We start from the raw sequence: 15903 nt of genomic DNA, 5'->3' as shown, positions 1-15903 counted from the left end.
ATTTTACTCCAAAAACATAAAACGAAAACAGTTGTGCTGGCTTACAAACAAGAATGTGATCGTTTCTTGCATTGGAAAACAAAATTTATTAATTTTGGCCTAACGTCTTCTTCACAATATTTCTTGTGTAACGTATGTTGCTTGTTTTTTTTTTGCGATGCGACTTGCAGAATTTGCGAAAAAAACACTATTTCGCAGGTGGACCATCGTGATACTGCTGTTTTACATCCCGAGAACCACCAGAACTGGTCGAAGACGTGTATAACGGTGTCAAATCGCATAAAGGAGCTGTTTCCGGGTATTTGTGTTTTTGGAGACTGGCAATTCTCATCCCACAACACCCTAGACAGTTTCCCCCGAACCAGTGCAATCCAGGAAATTGATCTTTCACGAGAAACATTTTGGTAAGTACCACGCTAAACACTAGTCCAATGAAGCCACTAGATAAATTGAATTCGATAAATATTGAAGAAGGAAATAAATCTTAAGAAAAGATGGTCCTGAACCGACCTTTTAAATTGTAGGGGTTATCGATTACCCAAAATATTTGTTTTGATTCGTGTTTCCAGAATTGAATTCTAAATTGCCAAATTTTGTTAATTTTTCGTTGATCAAAAATTGTTAAATTGAAAAATCACTCATTCTTCCGGTTGGAAGCCAATTTATTAAACAAAACAAATGCTCATCAACCAATAAGCTGAAATTTCTCTAGAATGTAATCGTGTTTGTATTTTTCCAAAACAGTCTGTAAGTTTCGTAACATTCGGGTAAAAACACGAGCTTCCTTTCAAACAAGCGAACCATACCTTGATTATTAAATTTTACTAATGTTGGAGAAGTCCTTGGATGAATGCGTCGTGAGCAGAAGGGCGAACGCAATAGCTTCACATACTAAAAATTAATTCACATCCGGCATATAAAACAGTAAGTCCGAACAGTGGTAAGGTGCTATACTAACAATTATAGCTAAGTTTGTTGTGCTCAATCCGCAATAAAACCTTTGGTGAGTATTTTCCTATACGTCTGCGTCGCCGAGACAATAATTAGTCCCGTTAAATTTATTCTGAGTTCTTTTTTGTTTTATTTACTGCTCGTTTTATGAGCATTTTGTCGAATTACAAATTTGGAAAAATAGAGCTTTAAATTTATTCGGTGTTTTCTGCCAATTAATTTTGTTCGTCAATCGGTTGCCACCTCTTGAATTTCAAAGGACGATAATTATCATATTGCGTTTACTATGTGTGGACCTTGTTGCTCAATGATTGTCATTTTGTCAAAGAAAGACCCACACACATTCCGTCATTCAACAGAATGTTTTTCAGACTTTTAACTGAATTGATTTCAACTGATCAAATAGGTGTGACAATGTTTTTTTTCCACAATTATCCGATCAACCAAGAAAATGCTCACTATCGTGGGTAAAAATAAAACCCAAAATCGTCTTTCATGTCATGTCAGACACGAAAAGACCTTTCCTTTTTATTTGATTTGCTATAACGCTTATTTTACGGTCAATTTTCTAATGTTTACGATCCTTTGTTCAAAGTGCCAGAGTAAGAGGGAGAGAGACTTCAAATATTTGCACAATGACTGACAATTAGCGCGCCATAACAACAATCTTTGTTTACACCGGCAGCACGGTTCCGCCACTCGATTGTTTTGCCACTGTTTTCGATGCAGCAGTTCAGTAGTATCGGCTCGAATTGGAAGGAAAACATCCAACCCGGTAGCGACGGTGAGCGGATTTTGTCCCGTCGAAACTTTCTCGCCTAGACGTTCGATAAAGGCGATGAAGGTATTTCTTCATTGTTTCAAATGCTGGGGGCTGGGGCCAACGGGGACTCTCCTTTGCTGACCGTGGACTTGACTGACGTGTGGTGTTGGCTTGTGCAAGGGGGCATGACGGATGCCTCCAAAAACGCTGACGAGGGATACGAACTTGTCATGGCGCATTAGCGCACATGCGCGACCGTCCGTGTGTATGTGTGTGTGTGTGTCTTCGGAACGTGCACACAATGCTTAATGGTCACTCGGTGCGGATGGTCTTGTTATATGGCTCCTCTCACCACGGATGTGGATGGAATGAATTGATATGCCCACTCGAAAGGTCGGTGACCCAGTTGGGCGTCCGAAAACAGACAGCGTTGACAGTTAGAATTGAAATTAGTCCGATGACGCCGTTACGTCTTCGTCAGTTCGATCAGTGTTGCATGATCACTCGGAGATCTATTGATATTTGCCTCGACAAAATATGAAAAGGGAAAGTTCAACCATGGAAAATAACAAAACTATCAACTGTTTCAGATTTTGTTTACTCATATGCTTTGGATTGCTAAATATGTGTTTCGTGAAATGTCGCACCTAATACGGGGTTTACTTCTGGGGTCATCTTATGTTGCATCATATACCTTACGTATCTGGCCAGATAATCGATACGTTATCCAATGGACAGCTGCAGACGTTCACATCCGATAACAACAATGACTCGTTATCACCGGTTCCACCAATCCGAGAGTAGCCCTTAGTTCCGGGTTGATAAACTTTCGAGAAGGGCCGAAATAATGAAATAACAGGTAAGTTTTGTTGGAAATATTGAATAGAACAACTCACAATTTTGAACCGAAGTGCTAAGAATTTTCTCAGTCCACAAACACACGATTGCAGTGTAAGGCATTCCATTCGGTCATTGGTCGGCGAGTTTGCACCGACCAGATCAAGAACTAGAAGTCGCATTCCAGGAATCGGCAGCCACTTCTAAGGCTCCATTTCCCACACATCGTTAAACGTTAAACGTGTGTGGAGCCAGCCACCTCACCACCCTATGACGGAGCAATTTGTGCTCGACGAAATGAACCAATTTGCAGAGGTAGCATAAACTCGCCCTGACCCAACCCAGCACGGCACGACAAACGACGGCTTACCTGCAAGCTGAAGCTGGGACATACCAGTCTGTACTGCGCCAACGAACGGCAGTCATCGGAGGTGCTGGTACTAACGAATTGGTATTATCATAAATATTACAACCACGCCACTAGTTTGAACATGGTCTTTTTTCCTGCTGCCGCTGCTTCTTTCCGAAACTCACAGTCTGCGATCTGAACGACTTTGGTTAGCTTCGTATGGGGTGGTTCAAAGTGTACTAGTTTGGAAAAGGTAGTACGAATAATTTGTCTGAAATGAAATGAAATAGTGAATATTTTATGAGTAAATGCTTTGAAAAATTCACTTAATTAGGTTGATAAGATAGAAAACCATAGAAATCTTAGAAATCCTTTTAAAGCAATACACTTTTTCCAATGAACAATCTAGTCTTCGAAACATTTTCAATTGATGTATTCAGGAATTTCATTCAGTTCACGCAGCGAATTTTTTTTTCTGGTTTCAATAGTGTGTAAAATTTTCCGGTTATTATAAATCAAAATGAATGAAAAATTTAAATGAATAAATTATAGCAACCAGTGCGGAATTAATAATACGCAATGCCATCTATGCGTCATAATTCCCAACTATTTCTTTGGGGTCCAGCTCCTCTCAAAAAATTGCAAACGAGAAAAGAATATTCGGCGAATTTCTTTGCAAAAAAAAAATCAATGGCCACTTGGCATACCACAGTTAGAACCTGTAATTTTTTGGAACTCTCGGCCATTTCGTTTGCGAAGCGGTCAGAGAGTGGAACGTTTTTCTTTAAGTGCGAAAAAGTACAAAAAGGTATTTTAGTGGAATAGTATTTCGTTAATAGAAAAAAGTAGTGCAATCAGTTTATTTTATTGTAACTAGATTTTTCCATTGGTGCAGTTATAAAGTTAAATAATTACATAATTCAAGTTTCGCTATATTTAAGTGTTTTTGGAGAAACCAAGGTAAATTTGATCTCTTCCCAACCTAACCCAACACTCAATTGAGCGTTTATGTTGAACAGATCGCCTGTTCAACAGGCAGCATTCTGAGGATTCTTTATTCGCAACGAACGGGTGTGAGTAATCGAGGATCGCCCGACTGGCACTCGGCGTGTTTCGCAGTGTCCCGCAGCGTCCGTCCCCATACGCTGCGTTTTTGAGTTTTCTGACCGCGGAACCCTGGTCAGCAAATTCAGCTGCGACTGTATCCAGCTCATTTTCATCGTACGCTATCAGTCCGGTAAAAACCCTGCGCGCAGGTGACGAAAGTGAACGCATGGCCATTCGCGTCATCGAAGGTACGGTGTCGCCACCTATGAAAGTTTCGCGTGTGAGTGAAAAATATGCAACGGTAAACAAACCGTTGCATATTTTCTCTGTAATTAATACACTGATTTCTCGAAAACTTGTACCGTGTTTATCTTACAATTAGTGGAAATTGTTGAAAAATAGTTTTTCTTAGCTGTTTCGATGCTCCGAACCAAAATTTATTGTCATTTAGTAGTGAAAAAAAGCCGTTGAAGTACACCCTCTGTCAATCTACCTGCGAAAGAGGTGAACCGAATTAATGAAATTTGATATAAAAATATCCGCTTAGTGTTCATAAAATACCTAAAATACAAAGATCTGGCTTCTATTCAATCAGTGCTCTAATATTTTTCAAAATATTTTCCTTAGAACGTGTGAAATATGGACGTCAAAAGCTGCGCAAATTGCCCGGAGAACATGCGAGTCGGACGAAATTTGCTTAAAGCTGACTCCGAACAATCTGCAAAATTCAAAAGCCGTAATGTTTGTGTCGTCCCCGGATGTAAGCAGAGATATCGCCCCGGAATTTCTTTTCGTGCCTTCCCTCCGAAAACGGACAAATCGCGGTATCTAGACTGGATCCAACGACTACGGCTAAAGATAGAACCTACAAAAACCTCCCGTATTTGTAGCCTCCATTTCACCGTGTCGAACTTCTACTCTCCAAGTATTCACATTTACATTTTCGTGCTTTTGAAAAAGTGTGAAACAGTCCAACTTGGTCCAAAATGTGCAATAATAAAGAAATAAAATAAAACATACTTAAGCAAATGATACAAAACAGCCATGACGTGTTTGCACTTCCCTTTGACAGCTTTACAGGAACACGAAAACAACCATTTGGAGAAGGAGATTTTCGTAATTTTTATTGTATGGGGTTCCGAGCTTGGAGATGATGACTGGAGGCAGGACGAGAAAATACTGAAGCCTTCATCGTGAACTTCTTCAGCACCAACTATTAAAAGATGTTCAGCTTTGAATACTCTTTCGCCTTCGACGACTAAACGGCTTCCACCCGCAGCGTAATCGAACACATCCGCAAACTCCACAACCACGTAGCAGGTTTCATTTTCTCCGACTGATGGCTCCGGATAATACATGAAACAAGGTCACAGAAAAACACTAATAAGTTAAATTCAGCTTAAGCTACGGCAAAGTTTTTTTCACTGCATAAGGAAAACTCATTTTCCAACCGTTTGGAAGATAAATTTTGCACACAATTATTAATTTTTATTAAAATTTAGTATCCTGAAAGTTTGTTTACTTTTTCACAAGTAAAGACAGTGTCCTTTGGATGCGGTAAGAAAACGTTTTCCCCTGCAGTAAATTTATGTGATTTAACTAAATTAGCATCCTAGAGGATAGTTCTTTCGATACATACTCACCATTACGAAAATTTCTGCAAAAAACGTTAAAAACGGTGCGTTTAAAAATCACATTCTTTTTGCAATTCTTTGTTGACATTCGCTTCACGCACACAAGCTGTCAAATTCAGCTTCGTAGTCGCGAATAGCGTAGAAACGTAACGCTACTAAATTTAAAGTTTTATTGAGAGTGTTGGGAAGAGAGAGCTTTCGTTGAGAGTTTAGGATTTGAGTAGGGAAATAGAGGAAGATGAAGGGAGAAGGAAATAAATTGTAAATAGGGATGTAAATGAGTTTTTTTTTCTTTCACGAAATAATATTTCGTTTCGGTTAATTTTTATTCGGAATCTTTTCTGGTTGATTCCATCTCCTAAAGCTACCTAATTGAATTGGGAAGGTTCCTGAAAATTCAGGTATTCGCGGAAATCAGAGTTTTGGGTTATCGCATTTTTTGCAGGGAAGTTCACGTAGGTTTCGTGACCTTTTCCCTATATCGTGCGTGGTCGTTCGAGGCTAGCTTGACCCTGAGAGAAATTCCAATAGTTAGTCGGGCAAATAACACGACAGGTGGTCTCCCTTGGGGAGTGGCGCTAAAGCCACCTGATTTAGCTAAACTCGCGTGTCGGGACTTCGAACGGTTACAAGTGCCAAAACGGGTAATTTGAGTTTCGAAAAGAGAAAAAAGTCACACCCATGTCTCGGTGTCAGTGGGATCAGAATTGATCGTTCAAGCATGTCTTATATCACTTGATTGCGATGAAATTTATGAAGAAAATTGAGTTTTTTTGGCACTGGTCGTGCTGTGACTTTTCTCAACGATTTCCGATCGCCATTCCTTTTATTTTGTCGATGTTTTCATCAGTTGAAGAGGTGGATGATCGTCCTTGACGTGACCAATCGTTCTTTTCTCCACGGCCGTCTCTGAATGCCTTATACAATTCATACACCCGTGCAGTCTTCCGTGTTTCACATAAAATGCTGCGTACGAGACGAACAATGTTCACACTGCTCTCGCTGTTTAGAGTTTGTAGACAAACAAGATTTTTTCATATCTTATGTTTGAAAATGTGACATGTTTGTTTCACATGATGTTCAAACATCATGTACAGTTTCTCTTGTATTTTCACCCAAGCAACGGCAATGTGAAGAGTAAAAGAAGCGAATTAGACACTACACCACCACCACTCAACACAGGGTATTTTGGTGTGTTGACATGGAAAACGGTGCTTCGTATAAAATTTCTGACAAATAAAATACTCTTATATTAAAATAATCTGTTCTGAACAAAGTAAAAGTGACAATTGATATCAGAGTTCTTCACAATTGATATCATTATTTAGTCCATTCATCAACTTATCAATTGGATTCATGTAACATCCGCTATCATCAGCTATTTGAACAAGTACTAAAATTGATTAGATGTTTAGAGAGATCCGGAGATCGGAGATTATAGTTTTCCACACCAAAACACCAAGAATAGGTGTGAACTTTCCTGAAAACATCCATCCAAAACTAATTTTTGGGTATTTATCTATTTATTTAGCCAGCACTTGTATGACGTCGCTGTGCACTCGGTTCTCCAGACTTCAATTGGTTACATGCACGGAGAAAAAAAATCTCATAGAAAGCTTCTTTCTATTCAGAGAATGTTTTCTATTCACGGGAAATAGCTATGGATATGGACTTGCAAAATTATCATGAATTAATAGCCTCTGAGTTCACGTAATTTTTGCAATACGAACTAAATTTCTAGTTAGTTTTTGTGACAAAGTGCTCTACAAAGAAATGTTTTATGAGGAATTATTTTTTCCGGTGCATGAAAAAAAAAAACGAAACGAAAGCAATGAATACTGCGACAATGGGTGGCATGTTTGGACATGATGGACATGCTTGAATTATAAACATTGTGTTTGTTTATGATGTGAGAAACGAATGTTTATGTTTGAGTATCATTGTTCGTGTTTGCGGTGAATATTGAACACTAGCAAACAAAAAGTGTGTTCGTGTTCGAACAAAAACATGGAATTTTTGATATTGAATCACCAATTGTATTCTGAACCATTTTCAACGTTTCGGCATATGAAAAATTTGGTTGTAACACACAATTTCACACAATATCTTTGAGAATTATCCATGATGAATTTCATGCCAACTTACTGGCCGTTTGGCACCACCATCTCAGATAGCAGCGAAACGTTGTGAGTGTAAACACATGGGTGTTTTCAAATTTTCATACTTGAAATCTTCGAAATTAGAACTAGACTACTTTTTTGAAGGGGGCAATTTTTTTCTTTTTTTCTGGAAAAAATTACAGCTCAAAAACTACATCATCCATATGACTCTGGTCAAGGAATAAAATGTAGGAATTTCTTTAAATTTTCATTAACCCTTTCGCTATGAGTTTCGTCTATAGACGACATCAGGGTGATACTGCACATCGATCACACCAGCGAAAATGTTTTTCCAACAACAACTAATTCATGTTTTCTTTGAAAAATTACTATCAATGTTTAACTCGTATCAATTTTATGTATAAATTTTCGCGATTTATATGTTCTGCAAACTTTTTTCTATTTTGAAACTTGTCAAGAACATGTCAGATGCGAGAATTCATACACAAAAATGTTGCGAGTAAAACATTACTTTTTCAGGAGTCTCCATACGGGCTATTCACATATTGTTTTTTTGAATTTAAAATAAATATGTTTTTGAGGAAAATGGAATTCAATTTTTAAAATAATCTGTTTTTCAGAGTTATTTTTCTTTAAAAAAATTTAGGCATTTGTTTATGAAAATTTAAACAATTTCCTACATTTCATCCTTTGACCAGAATTCTGTAGATATCAAAGTTTTTAAGTTATAATTTGTTGTAAAAAATAAAGAAAAAAATTGCCGTTTTCAAAAAGTAGTCTAATTATTTTTCGAAGATTTCAAGTATGTAAATTTGCTTAAATGTTGTCTTTACACCCACAACATTTCACTGCTATGGAATTTAAATATTTTCTAATAGTTGAAGTTATCATATATCGTTCATCGAGATCCACCTACCATCCTCCAGAGTGATGTGGACCCTTCGCAGCAGGATCAAGATTGTTTACCAGAAATTGCAAATATTCTGCTTATATGCTCTGGCAGTGTGAGCGAGTTCTCGTCGGGCGTCGGGAGAAAGCAAGGGGGGTAAGTGATTTGATCGATTTCTCTTAGTTAATTAAATTAATTAATTAATTAAAAGCAACTGAATATAATTCATGAAAGTATAAAGAACAATAAAATAACATAAAAACGTATCGATTGTGGTTTCATTGGAGTAAGAATCAGAACATATCATAACTACATGCTTGGTAAACTATTAATTAATGCCTTTTTTTACATTGAGCATAAAAAGATGATATAATAGGATTCCTAGGAATTTCCTTTTCTTTTTCTTGTTATCTTGTCGATATTGTTCATTATAAAAAATATCTCCGAAACTGTAACTGTAAAGAATAACCATAAGCCATCGATTAGTTTATAGTTTACTGTTTACAATTCTTCCCTAAGTGAATTTCTTCCACAATTGTGTAGATGTGTGACCATTGTATTTAGGGAATAACTATACGAAAGTCAAACGTTTGTATTGTGGTTTTGCACGTATGAATCTAACGACAAATATATCGATGAATAGTTAATATATGAATCCGTGCAATCCGATGACAAAAGGAACTAAAATCTGATGAGAATAGACCGGTAATAATCTAATGCATTATATTTGATTAATATTCCACGCCACTAACATTAATTTATACATTTCATTCAACGACAAAATAATTCGACGACGAATAACGAAGCTAGAAAGAATCGCAAAGTCGTAGTGTTCATATTTTTTGGGAAATTAACGAATGATTGATTTCTCGGTCTGACAGACCTATGCGCGAGTATAGGACTGTTAAGTAGGTAAGCACACGAATGAGCAGAACACATTTTACAAACATTTACAAATCAGAAGATTATAATGTACAGCATATCACACACATACTAGAGAGTTTCCGATTCGTTGGGCATGCAAATCATCAAAATCCGTTCGCTGTAAAGTGAGTCATTAACGTTCATATTATTTCATAATAATCTAACTGAGTATTCGGTTCCCCATCCTAATAACCGTAGTATAAGTGAAAATGTAAATATACAAAAGAAATAAAAATAAAATGATGGACTTGGCACCTTTAAACTTATGTACCTGAGCCTGCAGGAATAAACGAACTGTGAATAGGAAATTTTCGACGAAGAAATGATTCCTGGACAAACAAGAGTTTATATCATAATAATAAACTTTTGCCTATGAATACATTAGATCTGCAAAATTCATGCTTAAAATATAACAGATATGTAAAAACTAGTTATTGAAGGAGTACGATAAATAAACTTGAATGTTTTAGTGTTCTCGTGAACTTTTTTTTTCTGGGTTTAAAGCAAAATTAACCGATCACACATTTTGCTGGAATGAATCTGATTTGACTGAATTATTATAGTTGAAGGTAGATAACACCATAAAGACCGTCGCCGTCCACCTGAGGTATCATACCGACACTTATATTTATTTTAAGTTCTGTTCTTTCAATAACAAAGATGGACTGCTATTCCCAAATCAATAGCTGTATTCAGGTAGGAAACAGGTAGGAATTTCCTACAAGCTTATAACGGAGAGTAATAAAGACATGTACAGACAAGTCATGTTCAAGTTTAACTCAAATGTCTGTACGGCCGGCAGGTTAGTCCATGAGGAAGTCGAGGTTGTTATTCAGGAAGCAATTTCTGCCATATTAGGAGAATCTGTTGAAACATATCTTGATAAACAATGTGTCCTCGAAAGTCGAAAAAAAAGAAGGAACAAAAAAAGGTGTACAAAAAAGTATTGAAGTATCGTTGGTAGCTCTCCGGACCCAACTGTTTGTGCATTGTCTTGAATATCGGCTCGGTACATAGCAGTTGAGTGCATAGAATTTCATCCACATAGCAGAATGGGTCGAAACATCACTCATGCAACACAAATTCGAATAATTTCGATATATCAACGTTACTATGGAACGTGAACAAAAGCTAAAGATAACTTTGGCGATATAGTGCTAGTATGTAACGTCCCTTATCGAAGGAGGTCCAAAGACAAAACGGTTTGTTCCGTTTCCTAGAGCGACCTGGAAAATTGAATGATGGCTTACTGTAGAACCCCTACAAGATCAACGCAATACTTGTTATTCGAATATAAACCGCAACTCGCAATAATGATAGCAACGTCGATGTTGAGTTGTATTCATTAAGTTTTTATCAACGAATAAAGAGAATAGAATTTAAAAAAAAAACAAACAAATCATTCTTCCATATTTTTCATAGAATGCATCGAGGATGAAAAGTGGAAGAAAACTTCGAGAAATTTCACAGGTCACTTTCAATTGACGTGCAGATTGAACATCCAACAACTACATCAACCATGTATGCATGGATTTTTCACACACACATAACACCTTTGCGACTCGAGATCGAGGCTGACTTGGCTTCACGGCAGATAGCAGCAGAAATTATAGATCGAAAATGAACAACTCGACTGGATCACCTTGGATTCGATTATATTAGCGAAGATAGAGAACCGGTGAGTGTTTTTTTCCTCTCGTCAAACACACACATTCTCTAGGGGCGGATCAGTCGAATAGGTAGAGGGGAAAAAAGCGTCGGCTCTGGCATAACTTAGGTGAAAGGGAAAGTCTGTGATAAAATGTTGGGCTGTGTGATAGTCGATAGTGTTTCTTGTTTGTGTTATTTGAATTCATATCCACTAACTGGATGACATATGCGATAAAAGTCAAAACACTTGGGTAGTTTTTTTCGATGTTTTTAAAAACTTTTCAGTAACTTTATTTAATTTACTCTTTTCCTACAATCGTTCACAGTATGTTTTTATGTGTTTTTGAATCAAGTCTCTGAGGATTTATAAAACAATATAGCAATAGTAAATACTCAGCTTTTTCTTCCAGGGCGGATATTTATAATTACTCTCCTAGTATACAACGTCATTGAAGTGCTAAGAAAATGTAGTTGCATTTTTTGTTTTCGAGTAGATCACTTAAAATTACGCAGTTGCACAGTATTTACATCGTACACAAACTACTGAGAAAAAAAATACACAGCTGGTGAAGGTGAAAAAGTTAGGAATTAACATTAAAATATCGTCTCAAAAAATAATTACGTTTATAAAATATAAACAGTTTCATCCTTCCAATAACATGAAGCTTATTTTGCAGCTTTTAGTTTGTTTTTTCCTTCTTCACTCTCTCTCTCTAAATTAAATTATAAACGACAAAAAAAAATATATCCACAGCATGATTTTCCCTCAATCTCCGTTTTTGTTTATTGCTTCACATCGATGGGCGTTCCTCGTTCCATGACGGCTTCGTAGATGGGGACGAATTGAGAGATTCTGTGATGGAGGGAGCCTTGTGAGGGGTGGTGAGGGGGACGCCCTGGCGTTGTTCTTGCAATCGCGCGATTCGTCGTGATCATTGCGTTCGAACTTCGATACGTTTCTTTCCTTTATTTCTTTACGTTTCTCCCGGATGGACGGAGAAGTGATTTCTTCAAGTCTTGTTTCGTTTTGTTAGTTCTTTTTTTTTGGCAAACAGGGGAAGGAAAGGGATAGGAGGGGGTGTTTAAGATGATAGCGTTTACTTTTTTGTTTGTTTATAACATGATGTTTTGGGACTATATTAGAAGGGGATTTGAAGCGGAGTAAATATGCAGGGGACGAACTATAAATTTCCTAGAAAATAACCTCACGAATTCAGAGGCTCGATTAGTCGGCTTAGAAGAATCCATCGCCAGTTGGGTCGTTGAGCCATGGGTAGTTGTTGGGGCATCGCACGCAGGTCTGCAGATTGATGGTTTCCCCGGGAACTTCCTTGGAGGTGAGTTTGCAGGAGCTTGGCACCCAACAGGCTGGCTTGCCATCAACGACGCACTTCTCCCTCCATGGCTCGAAGTTCTTGACTTCCGAGACCGTACGTGGGTTCTGGATCCACTGGATTACCTGGGTCATGGTGACGAAGTACACATCGTTGTGGTTGGACAGAATCTCATCGATCCAGTAAACGAACGCGTCCAGGAACTCGGGGTTGTTCTTCAGCCAGGCAGCGTGGAAATACAGACCAAGTGGGGCACGATTTTGCTCGTAGTGACGATCGAAGTTGTGGTTCAAGAAGTTGTAGAACTGATCGCCGGTGAGAATGTTCGAGCAGGAATCCACCATAGCACATCCGGGTAGGTATTCGTCGTTGGTTGGATCCTCTCGGCGATCCAGCTCGTTCATGACCATTTCCCAGACGGCGTGAGAGCGGGTTGGGCAGCTCTGCAGATTGCCGTGGCATCGATGGGGCATGCGGAAGTACATGGTATATGGCCATAGCGGTGGGTTCGAAAGGGGTGCGGTGATAGTCGAATCGTACAGGAAGGCTTGTTCCTCCATCATGGTGAACTGGTTGTTACCACCGACACGCAGGTATGGGGCGCGGACACCGACTACGGAGTTGTCAGTCAAGTTGGCGAACTTTTCGATGATAATACGCATACCGGCCATTTCCTTGGCCCAGTCGTCGACGGTGGCGTTCGACCAGAACCGTTCCTCGTCATTGTGGCTGAGGAGGAAGAAGAGGTGGGGCGTAAATTAGTGGTTGGAAATAGAGCATTCCGATTTTAACATCGGTGATCGATAGCTTGAATTTATATATCAGGTCATGGAGTACAAATTACGATAGTTAATGAACAAAAAATTGCAGAAGCCTTATTCGTTATTTTTTTTTATCTAAGTGACTACAAGCTTCATGCAAACTGAAAATTTCTCAAATTGCGCTAAAGCAAGATTTCCCATTCTGCGTCAGCATTCGTCGATGTAGGTCAATCCAGGGGTTGTCTGCCTTGCGTCTCTGAATAAAACTGTCTTTTTGTTAAAGCTACCTGATTTACTAGCCTCAAAGCACAAAGTTTGATGTCCTATAATTTACTATCACGGTGCGTTCCACAGTAGCGTGTCTCGCTTCATGATTTTAGTTTATCCTATATGCTTATAAGCGAAGATGTTTACAGGTGAATTTTTGCGTGATACATAATTTACCATAACCCTCCTAGATATGAAAACTAATAACTTTTGACTATGACACCTACTGTTAGTTGTTCGAAAAGTAATTTATTACTTTAATTTTAATTACTTTAATCCATGAACACGATTCCCGGATTCGAAAATAGTATAAATTAACGAGGATTGCTAGCATTCCTATTTTTCCATGCAAGTGTTTTTGCATTCAAGACAGAGCCGACAATAACGAGCATCTAATCAAACGGCGAGGCACAACTTTTGTATACCAGTATCATTGAAAAGTCAAGCATTATCATATCCAAGGCGAAAAAATTGTAGGTAGTTGTAAATATTTTTTAAAAATAATTTTTCATTTGTTTATTACTCCTCAGTACAAAGTTTTCGTAGTGTGAAATGAGCCGTGTTACTGTTGAATCAGCTGAAGATTGTTGAGTCGTGATTCATTGATTCCCTTACAAGAATAATACGGCGAGCACGAGAATAATGAACAAGCATTGTCAGTATTATTTTTATTCTTGGTGTTATAGCTACAGAAGTTATCGTGGCCCACTGTTCCAGACGATTATATCTACTTTTGGCAACGAAAAAAAACCAACAACAATGTTTGCGAGTGATGTAAACATAAATAGGCACTCTCCACCTGACGGCAAGTTGTGAACAAAATCACAACTCGATTTCATTTACAACAAGACACACCACACCAAAGTAATGACTATTTTGAATTTTTTCTTCGCCTTTACACAAAAATTGCACCAGGGTAAAGTATGAAGATGCCATTTACTAGTTCTATTCTAGTCTTCTATCAGCGAGCAGTCTATAGCTTTTATTGAGGCTATGAGTTAATCTTAATATTTTCAAATTGCATTTTTAAAGCTGATGTTACACGCCCGAAAAATTCTTGCAGAGTATCTAGTGTGAATGAAAGATATGACAAACCGCGGGACGATTTTCGTTATTTCATATTCAAATACGAGGATGGAGGTGGATGAAAAGACGGTCCGCCTCGGATTTCACACCATATGAAGAATAGTGTTTGTGTATGATTGCGTCATACGAAACCACCAAAATGTTAACTAAAGAGCTAATAAGTAAAGTATCCTTCCATTCTCACATAATATCCGAAGTGACAAACAAGCGAGTTGAGCAAAAGCAAAATTGTAGTCCTACATCAACAATGTGATTGTGATTTGCTGCATAACTAAGAAAAAACCTTTTTGGATGTGGAAGGGAAGAACTTTTGACAAAACGCCAGTGAAAGAACTGGTTCGATAAATCTCTTCTCGTCTAGTGAAGATGAACCACATTTTGAATTGTTGTTGGTGATAAGAAAGTGCCTTCAAAATGACAAAACATTATGAGTTTTTTTTTGGAAATTGAAACAAAGGACAGCAAATTGAACAAGAAGTGGTTATGGGATTGTAGTCTTTTAGAGCCAACTTTGATGTTTCTGTATGCCACTGAAAAGGCTACAGAAAAGGCAGAAAAGGAGAGAAATAAATAAAGTAATAATAATAAAAAATGAAATAATAAAAAAACAAGTTTCAATTTTGATGAATTTCAATGCATTTAGAGTTTTCCGACTAACAAACATCTGTGGACAAATCATTAACTGAAATATGGGAAGAAAAAGGCTACAAATCAATGCACTATTTTCCGTATTCTATGGAGAAAAAATGAATATATCGAAATTAATTAACACTACAGCTTTCTACCAAGCAAATGCTTTTCACAGTAAATACCAATATGTAATTGATACTTGAAGGCTTTAGGGACATTTCATCAAAACTGTGAAAAGGTGAATAAAAATTGAAAAATAATTCTGCTTGAGGATGTAATTTTTGCGACTTTGATTTGTAATGTTTTTTTTTTCAAATTTGATTCACTGATTATTATCACACATATTCCGGAAGCCGTTCGAATTTGAAACATCGCAATCCGAACGAGGTCGAAATATGCCAATGTTGCCTTTACGCAAAACTATTTACGCGAAGCTTTATACACTCTATCACATCAGCAGGCAGTTCTAAATAGTTAAAATTTAAATGAATATTATTACCCAATGTTATTTAAATATTTTGAAATCGTAGTTCTCAGCCTTACCTAACTATTTGTTTTATTTTCCCAGCATTTCCGCTCAAACTTTCTCAATGATAAAAAAATCATCTTTGTTTCGCGTCAAGGCTATGTTGTCGCTTTTGTCGTTTGGGTTTGAATCTCG

At 37.6% G+C, this 15903-nt stretch overlaps 1 protein-coding gene across 1 annotated transcript in view; it reads right to left on the bottom strand.

The window, feature by feature from the left end:
• Positions 1-11987: 11987 nt before the first annotated feature.
• The window catches only part of LOC129768080 (chitin deacetylase 1), a 51905-nt gene continuing 47989 nt past the window's right edge, over positions 11988-15903 (bottom strand). Inside the window, exon 5 of the mRNA XM_055769494.1 lies at positions 11988-13227. Within this exon, the coding sequence (XP_055625469.1) occupies positions 12399-13227 (829 nt within the window). The 3' untranslated portion in view covers positions 11988-12398. The remainder of the gene's footprint in view (positions 13228-15903) is intronic.

Source organism: Toxorhynchites rutilus, chromosome 2, assembly GCF_029784135.1.
Source record: "Toxorhynchites rutilus septentrionalis strain SRP chromosome 2, ASM2978413v1, whole genome shotgun sequence".
Taxonomy (NCBI): domain Eukaryota; kingdom Metazoa; phylum Arthropoda; class Insecta; order Diptera; family Culicidae; genus Toxorhynchites; species Toxorhynchites rutilus.
Note: the sequence above shows the minus strand (reverse complement) of the source record. Positions and strands in the feature narration are given on the sequence as shown.